Below are 22552 nucleotides of genomic sequence, written 5' to 3'. Positions count from 1 at the left end.
TTCTAACTTGAACAGGCAATTAAAATTTTTAAAATTAAGCATTACGCGGCGCACCACAAAAAAGTATTTGGCGATTAAGTGGGCCATAATCCCAAAAAATCTGTATATTTTCACGATTCATCTAGTATTATCTAGTCATGTAGATCTTAAGAGGTAATTTATGATCAAAATTTGAGCAAAATATCTCAAGAGCTTTGGGAGCGATAAAAGATAAATTGAAAAAAAAATACAAAACTTCAACACTGCATTAAGTTAACGAATCATTTCTCGAATACAGGGTGTTTCCTAACTACGTGTAAAAAATTTAAAGACGTAATCCTCGACTGATTTTGAGTCAAAAATGTCTAATAAACATATGTCCGCAAATGCCTTGTTTCCAAGATACAGGGTGTTGAAATGTGATAAGAAAAAGAGATTTTATTTCCAAAATGACTCAATTTGGGTATTTGAATTTTGGAAAAGACAATTTTTTGGGGGAATGCTTTAATGATTAATCATAAGAATTGTGGAAAATGACCATCATTACTTATAATGCACGCTTCCATCCTTCTTGTTAATGATTGTCTCACTCTCTCGAAAACTCCTGGTGTGTTGCGTATCGTTTCACATTTCAAAAACCATATTGGTCATTTCTTGAGTGTAAATAGGCATTTGAAAAATTTTCAAAACTGAGGTATAATCTGATTTTTGGGACACAGAACTAAATTCTTTCACTTTAGAGAGTAAAACGCCAAAATAACACTGACTATCTTGTTTATAGTAGTGGAAGTAGCAAAAAAAACTAACAATGAACAAGTTAGTAAATACCACCAAACCTTTAGAAACCTTTAATACCTTTTTCAACGTCTTTCAGTCAACACCCAGTATCTTGGAAACGAGGCATTTGCGGACATATGTTTATTAAACATTTTTGACTCAAAATCAGTCGAGGATTGCGCCTTTAAATTTTTTACACGTAGTTAGGAAACACCCTGTATAGTTTATATAGCAACTAATATTATTTTTATGCTCAGAACAAGCGGTTAAAATCCTGCTACAAAAAAATCGGACACCCTGTATGAAAAAAATATGTGTGGCGACGTTCGATGGGATGTTGGGGGGGGGCCATGTGTGTAAGGGACCACCTATGAAACAATAGTTAAAGGGAACAATTGTGTCCTTTCGATGTCTGCGCCGTTAAAATTAAACCGCAAACCTATCTGTCTCTCCAAACACTCATCACACCCTCATATTCGACACCCTTCACTCGCCTTTGCACGTCATTCAAGGCACAGCGCGTCATTTTTGGTACAATAAATCTGGAAATCGTTCGACTGAAGGGTTTGTGAAAAGCGATGGTTACGTCCCGTTAAAAGTTCGATATGCCACAACAATATGCCAAATACGGTGCTATTTTGTAATTACAAAAATTCGGCAACGTGGATGTGTCTGTCTTTTTTGCATATGTTTCATTTTTATTGTACCGATTGGGATTGAAATTACGAAATGTTTATGCGTTCGGATATTTCATGCCAGTCGGAGAGGTGATAGAGCCAGAAAGGGTTTATGAAAGTCTGTTTCTGCGAAAAAATTAATTCGCAACCAAAATTAGTCGTTCGAACCAATGTTCCGCATTAAATTATAGTTGTTTTCAATTGTCAATTTATTGAAGTAGCGCATTTTAACACACGGTTGTCTCAGATTGTTAAGTAATGCGAATGTTTAAATCCACACTTGGAAAGTTTAAAAGGGGCAACTCCAAGTACAATGGAGCGCTCTGTATAACCGTGAAACAAATAAACTGAGAAGGAATTCCTTTACAATTGGCGGAATTCAGAACGGTTGTGTTTCACCGATAAGAGCATTTCATATATTCGTCCTTTAGAAATGCGTTTAGTTTGAGTCAGAACTGGAGGGATTTATTTTGGTTGTATAGTGATGTTTAATTAGCCGGACTTTGAAGTCTCGCCGTGGCAAACGAGTTGTTACTTGTCATTAAAGTAAAATGGAGTTAAACAGCAAACATAATAATTAAAAGCCTATTCTCCACCGCGCGAGGTTGATGGAATTAAAAACTTTTCACTTTGTTATTAAAATCCATTTATAACAGAAGTGATGGCCGCCAAGTTAGGAAAATGTTAATTATATTGGTTTTATTATAAAACTTTTCTGGGCAACATCGAACAATTTCGAAATTACGAGGAAACTGTTTAAATGTGTGTAGATGCAGTAAAGTTTTCCGCCTCGATAGATAAAATTAATTTAGGAAAATAGTTTACCGGTCGCTTTTTTGTTAGAATATGGAAGCCACAAGTTCTCCACACGTCGTAAACTTATGCTAACTGGTTTAATAAACTCTTAGTACAAGCAATAGGGAAGGGAAAGTTCAAGGTGGTTTTAAATGTCATTAAACAATTACAAAATAAACGCGAAGTGTTTTTGTTCCCAAAAGCGGATTAGGTACGAGATCCCTAACCTTTACTTACACAAGGCTGATTTGGGTGATTTTGCCAAATAAGGTAATTCGAGGCTTATCTTTAAGCAGCCACGTCTAGCAAGCACAATAAGATTTCTTGAAACTTGATATGTTTGGAGTAATTAGGACTGTTGCAGGTCGTGTAATGCCACTATGACAACTACTCCTAATTTATCAGGCCTGTCGTGCACGTCTTATTTTTAACAAACAATATTGTCGTGTGAAGTAGGGGAGAGTTCAAACTTGAGGGGGTTTGATATTTCTCCCCTCAAAGACACACACAATATTTCAGAATTTTATGAACGCTCTGCCTCTTGGCGTTGGCTGGGGCTAATACATTAAAATCTGACATGAAATGGCATGCTTCAACGCCCACCCTACGCAAACAAGCATCAAGTAGCAGCAGAAGTGCTGTATTCAGCAAAACTAAAATTTCCGCCTCCTTGTTTCCCTTATATATTTTCAGTATATGTAGGCACAATAATTTTAAGGGAAGATTTGAAAAATAAATTTTGCCTCTTATACAATGCCTCCTTTTTGAAATGTTTTTGTAAATATATTATACGACTAATTACACGTTTCAAAACAATCATTAAAATTTTTTATCAAATATGTATTCAAGTCTTAAGAGATTGTAAAAAAAACCTCAGTCGCCCAAATATGTCCAACTTTTTTTGAAATTTAGACCTTTCTGTATTTTGAAAATACACCTATTCACAAATACGGTATTTGGTTCACGTAATTCTCAGAACATTCATGCATTTACTGCAATAAGTTTTTAAAGTGTGATTGTTTCTGTGCATTGAGCTGCCTTAGATATCGTATGTGCCAAACGGTTTAAGTCAGAACTAATCAGTATTTTAATTTGTACTTCGTTTTTCCCTATTACGGTTTTTTTATAATATACATATAGTCATATTCTGGATTGTCCATTAAGCGCGCGTCGGACCATTACGACTTTATATAGAGTTTTTTTAAGATGTTTTTATTACAGTTATATGTGCGACATTATAAGATACGTTTTAAAAATATTTTCATTTATATAGGGTCTGTAAAAAACAAACAACAAAAAAACATTGTTTTTTAAATGGAACATGATATAAATTATTGCATTTTTGAATTTAGTACCAAACATGCAGCAATGAATAAAAGAAACTTTTAATTCAGCTAATCTTTTAATACGAAAAAACATATTATTATCTCTATTTGTCTGTTTACATAGACACATCCATCATATTCACATTATAAATTAGAATGATGAATGTACCGTCCATGCATAAACTTTAAAACAATATTACACACAAAATATGCAACTTTAATATAGGTAATTAAATATGAACATAGGTTATTTTTCGATATAGTTTCATAATACATCAAAATAATAGAAGGTTTTCATTTGAAATTTTTAACTTTTGACCATTATATATTGATGTTCAAGTTGGCTTTATTTTTGTGGACACCCTGTAGAAAGTGTTAAGCGAAGCTTGATACTATACTAAAAAACGGACTTTCTATTGTATTGTGACAAAAAAGAGTTCTCAAATACCTTTCCGTTTGTTAATAATTTGCAATCTTGCAAACTATTAATTCTAAGATTGCCAACGTGATAATCAACTTGCATTAAATTGAACTTCCATTCAAAAATGCAATAATATATAGTGTTCCATTTAAGAAAATAACTTTTTTGTTGTACCTTTTTTTCGGCAAGCCCTGTATAAATGAAAATATTTTTAAAATATACATTATAAGGTCGTACATATAACTGTGAAAAGAATTTTCGGAAAATACTATAAATAAGATCGTAATCGTCCGACGTGCGCTTAGTGAACAACCCTGTATAGTGACTCACTTTTTGAAACGAATATTCTGTAAGGGAACCTTGAGCCAAATTCTTGAAATGTCGATTGGATTTTGATTGTCACTTTATCAAGTTCAACTGTTTTATTAATTAGCTTTTGACTAGATTCGGCAGACATTTCGAGATATTTGCACATAGCAAAGCTCGTTGCAAAGTTCTTGAAATTTCCATCCCGAATTCCTATTTAGAAAGATAATTAAATTTGATAAAATGACAATCGAAATTGATTTGATGTTTCAAGAATCGGGCTGTTTCTATCCTTACCTGTGTAAGGGGACCTTACAAAGAATTCATAAAAATAGATGAAAGGAATTACATTTATTTTACGAAATACATATTTGTAAAATAACTAAATGAGTTAATAAATAATAAAAAATTACTAATTATTATATAATTAAAGTTATCACCGATAAACTTATCGAATTCTATTCAGTTTTTAAAGATGTGAAAAAACAATTAAAAAATAACGAAAAACGTATCGACAATATAGAAGAAAAAGGTATAGTAAAACATTTGATATTTTCAAGTGAGTGATAGAGAGTGGGGTGCATTTAAAGGCTTGCGATTTATTCTCAATAATCATTGTTTGGATAAACATATTCAATATTGGAGCTAAAGTGAAAAATTGTTTTTTTTTTTTCGTCAAAATGTATTGATGAGCAGACTGCCCCCTATGCCTATTAATTTTAAAGTTAGCTAAAAAGAAATCTCTATAATTTTCTTAACTGTATCGTCGTTCTCTTTCAATAGGGGAGCACTCAACTACTTCATTCTCCAGAATCGAGAAGCTGAAAATCTCCAACGAATTTGGGTACTACATCACGATCTCGCGTTTAGGCAAACTATTACAGAAACAACCTTGTGGTTTGCCTCTATAATAGAATCAGCAGGGCTATCCTTTTTACAGCAATATTACTGATGAAATTCCTGGAATTGTTCACATTAATTGATGACAAGATATTACCTAGACTGAAACCTGTTGATATAGGAAAGCATGACCTGAGCCTGAGATCATTTATCTTGTCTTATCAGGAAAATAACTTACTTTTTAGTCCCAAATAAAACGTCACTGTGTTAGAAAAGCCTAAAAGTAAAGAGACTTTAAGTTTTGAGGGGCAAATGAAAAAAAAAGCATTAGTCTCTAAAGTTAGAGTTCTCCAATAAATCAAAACACTTTTCCAGACAATTAAAAAAAAAAGCAAAGCAAGCATTTTTGCATTTATACACGCTCTGAAAGCTTTCTGTCACTTTTGTTAACTAATAATTAAAAGTTGAACAAGTATCTTTTATAAATGCTTTGTGTATCAGGTTTTAAAAGTTTACAGATTCATAACAAAAAGCAGATTCTACAAAACCGGCTTCAACGATAATTAATCAGAGCGAAATTTTCATTAATTACAAAAAGTTTATTAGCTTGGAATTTATGTAATTATGCCTACAGTGTAACTTTTGCAAATATTTATAATTTTGTAATTATTAAAAAACGTATTTTACCTACCAGGTTCATGTTAATCAATATTAGCTAAACTGTTGGGAATTCGTAGCCCATAAAGAACATTTGAAACTTATATGTAAATTAAACATTTACTCTTTTGTTTTGTAGCAGTTTGGATATTTTTGTATTATATTACTGTTTATTGGAAATTTAAAAAATATATAAAAAATTGGCCGCCCTACGTCACCGTAAAATAAGGTTTTATGACCATTCCCGGATGGCTGATATTAAAACCTGAAAAGTCATGTATAAACCACAAAATTAATTTCTTAACGTCCAAAATTCATTAATGAAGATTAAGGATTTTTTTCTGCACAGCGGACAGTAATTAAAGTTAAAGTGGGGGACTTTTTCTTTAACTTTAATTACTGTCCTCGATGCCAAAAAATACCTTGCTCTTCAGCCTGTGTAAATGTTAAGTTAATTAAAAAACATTTAGGTTCTGTAAATTAAAATCTTTCAACTGATACTGATTAATAAAAAAACAATAACGAAGAAAAAGAGTTCCATAAATTTGCGTGGAGTGCTGCATACCTCAGCTGTTGGCTTCGCACTTTGGAAAAAATGATCTGGTATTTAAAATGGCCTCATCGAAGAATTTTATTCAAAGTATGTAAACATTTAATTCGCAATAATATAATGTTAAACTGCAAAGGTCAAATTATTATATATTTCTAATGAAGTGTACTGGGGACAGGAACACACATATATAGGTCACGTAATCACGAAGATCATTTATAAGGAATTAGGCAAGACGGTAAATGATTTGGCGGCCACTGCCTTTAATAATCGTTGGATAGTTGAGACCGTCTCCATAGCTGTGGTCTGGACCAAAGCTCTGGCTAATCCCAGATTAGCGATGTTGGCGTAACTACAATACTAATTTGTTGATTCTGCTACAACGACGTTGAGTTATTGCTGGAAGCTCCCACATATGCCATGAACGCATAGTTAACAATATTGAGCATTGAATCAGTCTAGTGTCGAGAAATACGGCTGCCATGTTTGTTGAGCAATGTTTTACAGAATTTTGTTCAAACGCCGCTGATGCTGGTTGAATTTATGGCTCTTGCTTGTTGCTAAATGAGATAATCGATTGTCCGCGACTTTCAGATGATATTATTTATGTGGTATTTCCTAAAGTGGTGTCATGATCAAGCGTCATTAAATATTTAAGCCGTATGTAAGCCAACAACACAACGTAGTCATTAAGTCGAGTAAACACAAATAAATATGAAAAATTGATCATTAGAGATGTAATAGCTCGAAAACAGGGGAATTGCGTTAAAGATATTTATTTGTTCTTTAATGTTCGGTCGGCATCAACGCTGAGGAATCGATTTTAAATAACCGAGTTTGTGAGTAACTCACCACCAACTAATTACTTACGTTGGAAGAACGTATCTTCAAAACTTTACCGAACTGTAATGGACTCCACTTTTACAAACCTGCATGGGAAATTCAATTTCAAGCAGCTTTTCGTCAGGTTTATACATATGCATCGAACTATAAAACTGTGTTTTACTACCCCGAAGAAGTTAACTCGGTTCGGTTTGCCCAAACAGCGGTTTTGATTGTACATTTTAGTGCCCTTTATTTGTTTAATTCCGCAGTTAGATATTTGTCTAGCAATTCGGGTTAATTCAAAAACAGCTATTATCTGAGCTTTGTAGCTTCTGCGCTCAGCGTTGAAGTTTAATGATGCGAAACAATGACATAGTTTTCGTTTATTAAGAACCGTTACACCGCTTGTTCAAAAGGGGTTACTAAATTTCCACGAGTGTCTTAATCCTCCACTAAATTGAGTTGGGATTTAGTTTCGGCTACTGATTGAAATATCGTTTGCTGTCTTCCCTCGTCATGACTTTAGAAAACTTACTACCTGATGGAATGAATACATTTCATATTCCTTTCGACAGATCTTTAATTACTGAAAATAACTGAAAATAAAAAATATGTGTCGTACAAGGATAGTCCCAGAAGTACGCGACCTAACATTTAAAGACAAAAAAATTGGGAAATATTAGATTATTTATCAACCTAGTCCTTTGATACTGACATACTTTTTTCAACGATCTTCTATGCCTTCTATACCCCGTTGATGGCAAGAAGTGTCGAATGTTTCAAAATAGGCACGAAACGCGGAGTCCAAGTCTTCATTATTGGCAAATCTCTTTCCACCGATCTATTTTTTCAAGTTTCGAAATCGAAAACGATCTGAGGGGGCTAAATCTGGCGAATAGGGTGGATGAGGAAAAAGTTCGAAACCCAGTTGATTGATTTTAGCCATTGAGATAATGGAAATGTGGACTGGTGCGTTGTCTTGAAAGAACACTCTCTGTTTCGCGAAATGCGGTCGCTTTTTCCTAGTTTCTTCACTCGAACCCTGCAATAAATTTGTATAATATTGTCCGTTCATTGTTTTTCCTTTATGAAGATAGTCCATAAAAATTATTTCACGTACATCCTAAAAAACTGACGCTATCACCTTTTCTACGGATGGAGCGATTATCGCCTTCTTTGGAGCCGATTCTCCATTTTGAGTCCATTGTTTCGACTACTCTTTCGTTTCAGGTGTGAAATGATGCACCCCCTGTTTCATCCATGGTTTTGAATTGACGCAAACACTCGCCTTTATTGCTGCGAAACTTTGCCAAACACTTCCTTGAAACATCCTTACGGTGCTGTTTATGTTCAATTGCGAGTTGTCCTGGCACCCATTTTACGCACAGTTTTTTCATATCCAATTGTTCGGTCAAAATGCGTTGTCCAGTACTTTTTGAAATGCCCACCATGTGTCCTAATTCGCACAATTTTACCCAACGATTTTTCAATACAATTTTGTGGATATTCACCACATTTTCTGGAATGGTCAGATCTGAAATACTATCCTCCTATATGATGTTAATAATTATGAGGCTGCCTGTCGTTAACTGCTTTGTTATAATTAAATTTACCGGATTCAATATAATTCTGAAGTTACTCGTCATTCTCTTTAGTTCGAAAATAATCGTAATCGCATTACCTTTAACGTAAAATAATATTTCTATTCAATTTATAATATTACTCTTACTATTTCTACTGTTGTTAATGTTACTGCTACTTTTATCTTGTTTCCTCTAATTGGCAATAAATTATTTTATAATCATTACTTAGATCAACCTCTATCGACGCTTAAAATATTATTTACCTTTTGGATTAAATGCCACCTAAAGAAAAATGGTGAAAATGACTAAAGCAACTAATCAAATACATTTTACGTCTAATTTATAATTACAATGAAATCTGTAGCAAAATGTAGGTTAGATTAATTTTCAAGTGAATTTTTTGAGAAAGAATAGAATAATATCTTTCTGGGCTATAATCCGGGGTGAACAAAAACCACCTATTCTTCTTGAAATATTGAACCTATTAATCCAAAACAGAACACTGAATATAAGCTGTATATTTATTTCATATATTGTCTATCTTCGGCACGTTGAATTTGACAAATTGATAATCGTTTGCAAGCGAAATAGAAATTCGAGGGAAAGTGATTCCACAGAAGCTTGATGCATTGTACGAAACTAGAACACCTTCCACCTCTATTTCCACTTAATCGGGTTCATTTAGCTGTTATTCAAAGGAAAGCAAACAAGCCACTTTCATCACCTGAAGCGAAAATGGGCCGAGTATACAGGGTCAAATTTCGACCCCAAAAAATACACAATTATCGTAAAGGGGCGAGAAATTCGCAAATTTAATCAAATAGCGCTCCCGCTAAGTGTAACCCATCTCCACTAACCAAATTAAAATTCTCCGCTGTGCACTAAAAGCAACTTTACATTGCAGCAGAGCTTTCTTTATTCTAGATCTAGCTTAGTTCCCTTTGGGTGGGATGTTTAAACTTCATAAAAGCATATTCTGTTTTTCATTTCATTCTTTAAATATTCTTTGTGTTTTTAAGGGCACAGTTTATTTGAGGCCCACTTTAAAAACACCACAAAAGCCATCGAAGTGTTTTAACAGCAGTTTGCTAGAAGTCGAAAGTTTCGTTTATAATGACGAAAGTAAACAGAGAAAAAATATTTCTTGATATTTTATTATACAGTGCATATGACAAGTCTGTGAAAAATCTCGACAACTCCATTTTTCAATTTATTATGGTTTCTTCATGTCAATAAGAAATTATGATCCATTTAATGACGAGTTTGGTATTGTTGTCAGGCATTTTTAATAGAACTTAATAGATATTTTAATTCTTTGACAAACACTAAACACTTTTCTTTAAAACATGCCACTAAATCTGGAAAATGGGTCTTCCAAAGGATTTTCTCAAGTTCGAATACTTCGAAATTTCTAATAGATTTTTTTTCTGACGATCGAAATTCAAATTGTGCAATGAGTTCACATACTGGATTCTCGGGTAATGGTTTCTAAGCACTTTCAATATGACTTCGATACTCAGATCGGCGTGCAATGAATATGTAACACGTAGCAAATTACAAAATGGCAGAAATTAATATGAAGGGAGGAAAAATTACAAAATGAACATTTGCAAGCAAATGTGTTTGGCAGTCATTCCATTGATTATAATAAAAGATAGGACAGAAAAGGATTTGAGGAGACAAACAGAAATAACTACTTCGAATGCTAATACCCCTGCCGCCATTGAACTACCCTGTTTGCCTCAAAGAGAAACGAAATTACAAAAATTACCTATCAGGCGTTATATCTCGAGTTTAGTTAAAAGAATATATATTTTCTGCCATAAATAGTTTGAGGTTGGAAGTTTTTGCGTTTATGCAGAAGTAGATTTAATGAACATGAAGTAAATAATAAATATTAATTTTTACTTCCTTCATATCCATTTTTGCCCCATATTTTCTAATTTTATTTCTATGACAATTTTGAGAATCTAAAAGATTAATCCAAATATAATTTAAAAATTTGTTACTCAGATTTAGTTAGAGAAATGACAATGATGAAGTAGGCACACTTAAGCACCTTCAGAAAGTGATTGTGCAATCACTCGTTCCAAAAATGGGTAAGTTTTTTATCCATTCATTCCATATGTTGACTTTAAATCAATTTAATCCTCTATCTATCTGTAATAATTTTCAAATTTCGAGGCAAATGTACGGGGATATCCAATAAGCTGATCTGCTCTTTTTTACTTATTGCAGAATATTGTAGTTTAGAGGTCACTCAATCACGTACTAATTGAATACGAAATAACTCAGAAAAATGGAAAAGTTGTCTTTCCAGTGGGAGACTTCGGAAACTGCTGCCGTTAAAGTAAATTCGTTATAGTATAATATGTATCATATTTGCCAGCGGACAGGAAATCTTTCGGGATTCAGCTTTCCCAGAAAATATTGTCCTAGATAAAGTAATTAAAACTTTCAAATAGTAACTGTACACATACAATTCGTATACTGATTAAGTATAAGTAATCTGGGCACATTTACCAGATATAGTAAAATAGTATGGAATAATCACAAATGTGTTAAATTAAACTGCCCGCAGTGTATGTTATCCATACATTCAAAGAGATTGACCCTCAAATACAGTAAACCCTGAGTGATAGCTATTAGTTAGATGTGACGTAGCATTTATTAAATAGTTGGATCTCCGGGCAAGAACCAATTCGACTGGACCCTTCCGAGTCCGTCTTCAATATATTAGTTGACCGCAACTATTTTAAAGGGCCCTCTATTTAAGTAAATGAAATTTAATTAAGCCCGGAATGTTTTATATTAATAAAATATCGGCATCTGATGACATATTTTCCAGAGTTAATAGTGAATTCCTGAAATATCGTTCCATAGCCCCGAGAAGGATTTTAACGGGATTTATAATGGTCCCTGTTTTAAAAAAGTTTATAGTTTCGGCTACTCCCGCTTCTGGTACTAATTATGTCATCGATGCAAAGACGGAGTATGCCAGAGGGCTCTCCTTAATTACGTTTTAAATTTTAATAGAAACTGCTCCCTGGCTTGCACGGTGATTTAGAATCAAAATGATTTATATTGGTTCCAGTGTTGTTTCTTAGCAAACCATAATAATTTCCTCAATGCCAGTGAAGGGCTGAACCGAGTTAAGACAAATTAAACTTACATAATCTCAAAGTTTATCTGTCCCCTGTCAAATTATTTCGAAATAAATTTATTTCCTTAATCCACCATTATAGAAAGATTAAACTAAGTTGAAAACTTTCTCTATATATTAAATACTGAATAAGAAATCGGAATAAAACCAATTTTGGTGCGATCGATAGTTTTTGATTAACGGTCGAAGTTCAATGCTGATTTCAACAAGTGTTTTAGTGCTCAGTCAATTTGAGCACAATAGAGCGGGAAGTAATAAATCATTTTCCAACAATAGGAAAACACATGTATTAATGAAAGAACCGAATCTGATCTGTATGTTTTTAATATAATCGAAAGTAAGTAGTTTTGGACAAAGGCTTCTTTTCATCACAATCCGCCGAGAAAGCTTATCTTTCCATTATTCACTTTTTACAGATTCCTGTCGAAAGACCCATTGTATAGTCCTACAAGGGTAGAAAGTTAGGCCATATTCGACCGTCAGACTTTTAGGCCCCAGTAAAAATATTTCTATTTAAAACGTCCTCTAATAAGCAATTTCGCAGGGCAAATTATTACCCTTTCCCCGGCGTCCTTTAATTACATTAGTTCGTGGCCGTCCAATGAAAATCTATCGAATTACAATAATGTTTATCTAATAAAGCCCCTATCGCGGTTTCGTTGTTGTGCAGTAAACATATGCAGCCTTTATGGCAAACGCACCTCATTATAACTTTGTTTTAAGGACCCTTCACCACTTTTGTACCTCTAATATTCACCTTTAATAAAACTTTAATATCTCCTGAACGTCGAAAATCCCCATGAAAAAAAATACGAGTCAGGATCCGTATATTAAAACAGATCATAGTTTTTGGTCAACGAGTAATAATTCCAACATGGTGCACGTTATTCGGCTCGATTTTTTATTGGGATCCCGAAGACAATATCGAAACGAAATCATTCTCAATATGTAGAGGAAACATTTATGAGCTTTACCTTCGGTAAAAATGGGCTGCAATAGAGTGCAAAAAAGGAAGAATGCTTGCGTCGCTGTCATATCGGGGAGCTGAAGGGAACAGTGTCTATTTAAGGCTGCCATCTTTGATTCCGATAAGCGGTGTGCGTCTTTCTACCATTCCTGAAAGAAATAAAATAACTGTTTGTAAAATGCGGATTATTGGATTAAGTCGCCTGGCAGGAACATGATTATGCATTTTATACGAACGGTAACATGGAAAACTCAAACGACTACATTCAAGCCTTAATAAACAATGCAATTTTGCGTCAGTTCTCATCTTCGTACAGTAACAGCAATACTGGTGCTTGCAGAGGAAAAAGAATTTAAACTACCTAAAATCGTCAAATGTGGCAACGTTATCTTTAATAATTTGAGTTGTGTTTCTCTAGCTGGTACTATACGTATATTTTAACACTGAGAAATTACCAGACGTTGAAGCCCGATCAATTTTCGCAACTGGATTTGCATCTCGTACGAAATCTGCTCGTCCTAAATGGAGTCCCAAAACTGAAGCGCAGGAAGAAGTAGTAGTCGGGAAACGTAAAGGCAAGGCGATTAAATGATTAATTAAGAAGTAATTGGTTAAAAAGAAAGTGTAAAGAAATCCAGGGTATTCACTTAACAGCTCTTCGAACTCCCATGGGTTTATTTATGATTTGAAAGAAAAATCAATTATGGAAATTTGTATGAGGCTAATGAAGGTAACTTTTAAAATTAGTGACAGTCCTAAAGGGTGATTCGAAGAAGCGGGGCATCATAAAGTGGAATTTTTTTATACGGGATCAACAGCGTTTGTTCACGTGATAGAATCTTTTCTTGATCCTGCGTTAGTCTTTAGATTTGTTTTACTCTGGGATGCAGTGACTCGAAGCTACGACATTTTTAAATAATTTTAGACATTTACAGGGCCTCATAAAAAATAAAATCACAGTTAGCTTATGTTGAATTTTGATAATCTCAGAATTCGATGGATTCTAATGTAAGATTCTCTTAGCAAGCACGAATTCTCATTTAGCCAAAAATACATGCAGGGTGTTGACACTAACAACTTTAATTTTCAACTTTTCAGCTTCGACTTTCCTGATTTTTTCAAATAGGGTGGTGTTTTTTTATGACGTAGAACGAAGGAAAAATCTATTGTTTTCATTTTAGCATAAAATAATGTCATATATATGTTAAATGTTAATGGAATTATTAATTATTTCAGAAAATCTTTCATTCATGATTATGTGTCTCAGCGTTTAGCATCCGTTGCCATGGTTTCGATGTTGCTGGTTTTAAGTTTTGACAGCTCATTCACCTCCAGGCTAATCTCTGTTACGTTAATTCTTAAGTTTTCTACTACTGATTAAGTGATGTATCGTTGATTGTCTTCTCCTAAAACACTCTTTTTTTATTTTTCTTTACATAATTAATACTTCCTGTTCGTTTAAAATGTTAATTTAGACATTTTAGACAACTTACATAGTTAAGATGTCACATGTTAAGAAATCGCTGTGTTCTATTCGGAATCGTGGTGCCAAATTCTTAATAAAAAATTTCCATCATATGAACTAATTACATAAATAATATTAATGACTTCTTGTTGAGTATACTTCATTTTGATGGGCCGTTTTAAAATAAGCAAATTTCGAAAAAATTGAAAACTGTAAATGAGCTATTCAAATTTAAAGCAAAAATACTATTCAAACTATGGAAACATACTCTCAACACTCAGACACTTAGCTATAAATGTAAGTTTTCCCCAAATAATTCCATTCACATTTACGATAAATAAATATTATTTTATACCAAAATGATGAAAATTAAATTTTCTTTCATCCTACGTCATAAAAAACACACGATCCTATTTGAAAAAATTAAGAAAATTAAAATTCCTAATGTGAACACTCCGTACATATTTTTAGCTAGATAAGAATTCGTGCCCGCTAAGATGATCTTGCATGAGACTTCATCCTAAAATTATCAAAATCGTTTAAAGCTAACTGTGGTATTAACTTTTTATGAGACATTGCAAATGTTTAAAATTCCTTTTAAAACGTAACAGCTTTGTGTCACTGCTACCCAAAGTAAAAAAATCTAGGAATCAACACAATCCCATTTGAAAAAATTACATTTCATTCGCCCCACTTTTTAGACCACCCTGTAAGGTTCTAACTAATATTTAAATTTACCTTCATTATTCTAATGTACATCCCGATAATATATTTTCTTATCACAAATAAACTCGTAAAAGTCCAAAGGGATGTTAAATGGAGACTCTGTATATAGGTGGTTAGGAGAAAGGGTCATAAAAACAATTCAGAACCGTACACACCCTTCAAAATGAACATAAAGCACTTACTATCATTAAAGAATTGGAAGCACTCGAGATTTAGCCTAAAAAACCAATGAAATAGTCTTCAGGGGAAAATTTCGTAAAGAAATTCAAATTGAGGCAAACAGGAAATTGGACTGATAGTTACCGTGGAAGAGCAGGGAAAAAAGGTCAGACTTTTGACACTAGCGAATAAATTGATATACCTGAGGATGTTACTGAAAGCATGGTAATCCCATATGTATGTGTAAAAAGAAGGATCCTAGAAAAGTAATGATATAAGGGGCTAACACATTTGTTAAGACGAAAATGGTTAAAAAACGTAAGGAAGTCAAAGAAAACAATTCCTTTTTCTGTGCAAAAGTGGAAGGATAGACCGTGGCATTTCAGGCTTATGAATCTTAGGTAAGCCAGAGTATCTCCTATTTATATTCATAAAGAACCTGAAGTCTTTATGAATATAAATGGCGTCTACAAGCGCATTCCCACATTTGAAACATTACCACTTTTGAAAAGATAGAAATACCGCCCTATTTATCAGTAAAGTATTGCTCGCATATGAAGTTTTATTTTTCATTTTTATTCGTATATTCGACGTTTAGTTTGAGCTTTGCTACTAAAGGGTTGCCGACGACAATCTCAGGCTGCAAAACCCCAGTTAAAGTGAACATTTTTGCAATATACAAGCCGATATTATGCGTCCTGAATGTGGGCGTTGTTTTATAACATCAGACAAACGGAATTTGATCTGATATTTGGGATATTCGGATTATGCGCTTGAGCTTACTCTTATACAAATCCCTCGATATTTTTCGCTTAGATTTCAGTCTTAGAAATTATTGCGTTCCTCGCAAAATACGCGGAATATGCCTTTGAGATCTGCAATAGGTCATATTTCTGGCATAAAAGGAATGTTTGATTTTGATGAAAAATTTAACCAACACGATGTTCCTGCGAATACCGGGACACCTGCTGACGTAAATTGGAGGATGAAATATGGAAAACATATATTAACATGGACGCATAAAAATATTACGTATCGGCTGCAGACTTTTAATATTAATCATTTATTACACAAATATGTGGCGAAAAATCAGCAGTGGGTTTCGAAATACATGATTTGTGTGCACGCGGATATTTTATTTATAACGTATATTTGGCAACATGTTTTTATTAAAAGCAACCACTTGAAATATATTTTTTAATCACCGATTTTAATCGCATAATCAACGAAATAAAATTAAATGACTGAACTAACACACATTTTATCCTAAAGCGCAGCAAAAAGAAACAATTTTAATGCGCAGCGCTGTGAGCGTTCAATGTGTGCGCCTTACCGACTATATTTACAATTAATTTTGACGGTTACCATAAACATCAAAGTAATTGTTAATTGTGGCGACAGCACTATAAATCAGGTTTTCATGTGCTGTTGATGCAGGAGCTGTCATTTAGGCCTCCTCATAAATGATGAACAGTAAAACAGATTTATGATACGTTCTCGAAAACATCTGCAAACGCACTATCGCACTGCGCAGAATTATTTCGGTGTGATGTCCGTTAAAGTGTGGCGACCTCTATACTGAGGTGACCGAATAAATAAACCTAAATTCGAGGAACGCATTTGAGTGCAAGAGCATGAAAGAACACAATAAGCCGATGATATCGTACGGCCATAACTTATAATGGATATAGACACATACAATGGAGGCTCGAAGAGAACCGATAAAATTATTGATCAAAATAAAGATGTAAATAATGAAGAGGGGAAGGGTCGAAGGTTATTCAAATGATTCTCGGATACTGGAAGTTAATTCAGCGTTGGGCAAACAATTTTTATGCCAGACAAAGCGGAAAGATATTGTTTGGAGATCCGGGCTGAGAGAGGACGTCGGGGCCGAGTTGTGTCTTAAGAAGCTATACATACACAATGTTCAATAAACAATTGTATAATTGAAATGCCCCAGTTAACGGGCAATAATTAACATATAATGAAACCCTATTCACGATGGCTTGTATATTGGAAATGTTTGTTGATAATGAAAATATCAAAGTGCAAACTTGTTTTTAAAGTCATTAATTTAAACGGTAAATTATGTCCCGATGTGCTAACATAAACGAATAATGTTCTTCGACAATTTAAAATGAGAATAAAAAGACTGAAAGGGTTTTATAAATGATTTTTTGCCATTTTTTATGAGGTGAAAATTAGTGCTATCATAAAATAAATTTGATCTAAAGTCTTGGGAAAGTTTATGATTATCAGTGGTTTGCTATTAAATTCCTCGTGAAATGTCCTGAAAAATTTTCTGTTTCCGAAGTTATTTACGTGGTTCCGGCAGCAAAGTTTTGATTAACCCCAAATAGTTTATTGAGTTCGGATATAGTACATAAATGCGAGGCCACATTGCCAAAGGCTGCACATTCTTAATAATATTCATCTTCGGTATATCACATGGTTAGAATATCTGTTCTGCATTTTTCCTGTTTTAAATATTTCGCCATTATGGAAGGTAATAACGCCATACACTTTTCGGCGAATATGGAACGTATCATCTCAGTGATCAAATTGTTATATACGCAGCTCTTGCTCTGTAACCCATAAATGCCAAGAGAATGAATTATAGTTGAGATAAAAGACTAAAAAGGCAGTTAATTCAGGCTTAGAGATCGCGTGATAACTTGATGATCGAGTGCATTGTGAAAACGGTGCAAAAATTTACTTACGATATTTTTGCTTTTTGTGCAGCATTCAGAAAGTACCACATAATACGTAGTTTATAGCCGCAAAAATCGAACAAATCAAAATACAATTTCGCTCAGATATACATCATATTTATCAGTTACAGAACCCTGTATTTCAACAGTTAGATAAAAATGACGCGCTTAATTTTGTCACGGCACAGCTGCAATGAGTAGGCAAATGAAATTTGCCACGAAGTGCAAAGCTATAAAATAACCGTAATTCCTGATACGCTGTTCAAATTTACTGGTGCTGCAATTCTGGGAGCGTTTTGTTTTAAATAAACCCCCCGCACATTCGTATTCATATTGCGTAAATTACTAAGAATGTACACCAGAAAGTTTGCAATGTGCCGCGTGGAATATACAGCAAATCTGAATTACGTAAAGCTTTTCTGGATTTACGTTTACGTGTACAACCTTTGATTGAAACACCGCGGCTGCCACCTGGGGCACACGTTCATTGTCAATTCACTCTTAGGGCGGAGCTTTATACTCCGTTGTGTACAGGGCGGCTGATTATAACTTTCATGAGTTGTCTAGTTCCTTTTAGAGTCCCATAGAGGTAGAAGGTTGCTGCCACAGTGATATTCCATAATGATTACTAATGATTAAGTGCTCACAAAGTATATGCAATGTCTTGTCAACAATTTAACACTAAACTTGAATAGTGCTTTTAAAGAGTGACGTATATAGCCTCTCATAAGACCTGCCGTATCTATGCAAATATCGTTTTTACCAGATATGCGTCACCCAAGAAAAAAGTTTTCAATAGACAAAGTAAATGATAGAACTGCTCTATTCTGTTCAGTGATGAGGGGCGCGAGTTTCGTATTTTTAAAGTGTCAGTGAATAGAAGCTTTGCATGTACACCATAAGAATCTCATAAAGAGTTATAGATAGACTTTAGCGAAGTTGAGTCTATAATTTTTTACAGAACACTTGGCTTCCTCAACTTCATTACATTCTTGTTTGTCTAACTAAAACCCAGGGCCGGCCTATAAGCAGTTATAAATATTGTAAGTTTGAAAAAAAATCCATTATGTTTAATTCAAAGGAATTTCATTCCTGTTATTATGAACAATAACGCAAAGTTATAAATGGAAAAAATATGAGACCTCGACTTGTACTGATCTACTATTTACAGCTACAACGAACATGAGTGTTATGATTTCAAATATTTTCAAAATGTAATCAAATTATAAGAAAGTTGATTACTTGCATATAGATCACTTAGTTCCCTTAGTATTTAGGGCGATGTGAGGACAGGAGTTCTCTAATTTTAAATTGCAAGTTACATATGTTAAATCAAACTGAGTTTCAATTCTTTAATCTTATATATTTTTTGTATTTAATTTTGAAATAAGAATCTTCGGTGTTCTGTCCATCAATATACCAATACAAATGGCGTGTAAACTGAGGTCTAGAAGAAACCTTTACGGTAACTTTCCGAGATGCACACGCCCTTGCAAGGCCTGGTTAATCGTATTCAAAAGTCCCCGCAAACCAGAAATCAATCATTTTTTGAATAGTTCATTTGAAATGTGTGCTTTCAAATAACCTACCAGTTAACAGAATTCTCTTCATTATCCGCTAGTGCTGAACAATCTAGTTTAACATAATAATTTCAGAAAAGGGACTAAGTTAAAAATTAAGATGTAGGCTCGTAAATTTTAAAGATAGACCTTATAAGAAATCGAAGGAATATGTCAGTTGCTTCGATCAAGTTTATAGTATAAAAAGAATATAAATTATAAGAGTACAGAGTAGCAACCTCGACAGAAAAATTAGGCGGACTGAGGCAGGTTTTTTTAAGTAAGTAATAAAAAGAACTAAAGAAACAAAGTTAGTTAAGTTTAAAGGGATAGTCACAATTTTCAGAACGAGAATCCCTATAATTTTACGTGGAAGATTTTTTCTTGAAATGTAGAAAATAAGCCTAGTTTGTTAATTATTAAAAAACATTAAACAAAAGTCTGGACTTGCAAAAAAACCTTATGATTCGATACTAAATTTATAAAACTTTAATTTTTAAATCTCTTTGAAGTAGGAAGCAAAATAAAATTATAAACAATAAATATTTTTTATAAATTTCCTGAATTTTTCTATGAAACTCTAAATTTGCCTCTTGTTGAGATTGAAAAATAATTTGACCCGAAGCCACTGGTTTTTGAATTCCTGGAAACTCGGTGAAAACTTCATCGCTTGTAAATTCCTTGAAATTTTCAATGAAACCTATAGAATAATGAGAATCAATATGATGTGAAACTAAACTGCATACAGACTGTTCACAAATCCATAAGATCCTGGAAATGAGGGCGATCCCCCAACGCGATCGAAGCTCAGATATGGAAGCATCCAGCATATGACACCGTCTCAGTGAAACTCATTAAAAATGAAAGACTGCTTGATGATAATTGCCTACATCAGGCTTTCTCATATCCGAAGATTGAAATAACGAAGTCACAGACATGCTACGATAAGTTATACTTTGTTCATACTCTGATCATTCACATCTTATCTTGAACTGCAGTTTTTTTGATCATCAATTACTCAGTGTATTGGATGAACATCCGTAATTGATCAAAGCAGGAATAACAAAAAAATTAGAGCAACTAGACTCAAATTACAGTCAAACTCGCAGGTCGTTTCTGAATTTGGCCCCTAATTTATATCTACTAGATCGAGTGAGCTTCGATTGGTTTGTTCTTTAGACTAATGAACAACATAAATTTACCAGCATTGAAGTTTCCAAGGATAAGTCCATCGGAACCGCCTTAAATTTAGTTTTAAATCGATAAATTTAAATTTTTGGACTTATATCTATACAAATACCTATCATTTTAGATATCAAACTTTATATTTTAACATAGATTTCTAATATGCATAGATCTTCCGACAAATAAAAAGGCTCGTAAGTTCTTTTATTAAAATTTTGATCACGGAACAGTCAAACTGCGAAAATCCCCCATTCCCAAGGGACAAGGCCTGCCTTTTTACCGCGAAAAGTCGAAGAAATTTATTGGATTAACAGACAAGGACTATTTCACTTTACATTCGAAAGAAATTCAATATATACCATTTGCCTGACACATTTTCTATTTTCTTGACAATACAACCTCCATGAATGTTAAAATGAGAGAAAAAGAAATATTCGGAGAAATCCATTAAATTTCATTCCGTCGGTGTCTTTTAGTTAATATAACAACACACTGCTGTTGATATTAACTCCTTCACTCTCCTGTGAGCAGTTTTTTAAGAGAGAAAGGGAGAGAGCCGGTACACCGTTAAAACTTTATATTACCTATTTAAAGTCGTTTAGCGTTTAAATCGTCTTAAACAGCTCAGTTTGCTTCTTAACTGCAATGTAAGTAGGTGGAGGCAAGTGTTCTTACTTACTGGCGATTATTTCAATGGTTTCTAAAATAGATTTCCGTCTGGAAGTGGTGCTACTGATCGTTTAATAGCTTCCAGACGAGATACGAAAAAATATTCCCCTCTTATCGATCTAATAATGTTGGAATAAACACACTCCTCAAGCAAAATATAATAAATGTCAGCCGAAAATAAATTGAGCAACATCTTATGTTCGACGTCAAACTCGAAAAAGGTTTGTGACATTATTAAGTCAAAAAGCCCAAGTGAGAAAGGCGTTTTTCATCCGATTTCGTTAACAAGGAAGACCTAAACTTTAAGGTGGTTTAAATTACTTATCCTCTGACATGCCCAAAAATTTATAAAAAGAGTATGCGGAACAGCGGAAGCTTACTTTAGAGCGTCTATTATTATCATTCTGCTTTACTCCTGATATTCTCTGATATCGTGATTTCTAGCAAAAACTGAATTTTCGCACCAGTATCTTTTGCCTCTAGTCTAGACCAATGACTGTAATTATGCCGCTCTTTTCAGAAACAACTACGGTATTAATCAATACAAAGGTCGACCTCCACCCCCAACTTTCCAATCTGCTTTATCTCTCTTTGACACATAATATCAGTTATGTTATTGCTCGACTCCCCAATAATTTAACCCGACGTGGAAACCTGTATCTGAACTATTCGCCCCTAAGATATCAAAAGCCGTGGACAGAGCCGATTAAGCTACGTTGTGGCTCCATTAGCCTGATACTATGATTAATGGTTAACAAAGACCGCTTAAGGACCGTCCCTTACAATGAACTGTCTATCAGGTTAGAGCCCCCTTCCCTTTCTTCTTATCTAGTTAATTTTGCATCTATATTTTGACCTACATTGAATATTAATTTGCTTAATGCACACCTGATCCTCAATTATGAAGAGGAGATTCAATTAGATGCAAAATAACATAATATGATAATCAATGTTAATCATACTGCTGTTAGTCCTATTAGTGATAGTAATAAAATTAAATACATTTTCATACTGCCGATCGTTTGTGCCAATTTTGTACCCATATCTTTACTTATGTTAGAAACTGTTTATCTTCTCAATTACGTGACAAACGTTCCAATTATCTTCTAACTAGTACAGTTGCTAACTTAAAAAATATGTATACATTCACTTGGTCTTACATATAGTCACAACCTAAATGGGCTCTTCAATAATACCTCTTTTGGGTTTT

General features: G+C 33.8%; 1 protein-coding gene across 4 annotated transcripts in view; it reads right to left on the bottom strand.

Annotated features, from left to right (window-relative positions):
- Nucleotides 1-22552, bottom strand: part of LOC136350646 (lachesin-like) — a 314414-nt gene that overhangs the window by 26063 nt on the left and 265799 nt on the right. For all 4 annotated transcript variants that reach the window (XM_066302592.1, XM_066302594.1, XM_066302593.1 and 1 more), the window contains one exon: nt 12873-13014. In XM_066302592.1, coding sequence (XP_066158689.1) covers nt 12873-12975 — 103 coding nt within the window. In that variant the 5' untranslated portion in view covers nt 12976-13014. The remainder of the gene's footprint in view (nt 1-12872; nt 13015-22552) is intronic.

Source organism: Euwallacea fornicatus, chromosome 3 (genome assembly GCF_040115645.1).
Source record: "Euwallacea fornicatus isolate EFF26 chromosome 3, ASM4011564v1, whole genome shotgun sequence".
NCBI lineage: Eukaryota > Metazoa > Arthropoda > Insecta > Coleoptera > Curculionidae > Euwallacea > Euwallacea fornicatus.
Note: the sequence above shows the minus strand (reverse complement) of the source record. Positions and strands in the feature narration are given on the sequence as shown.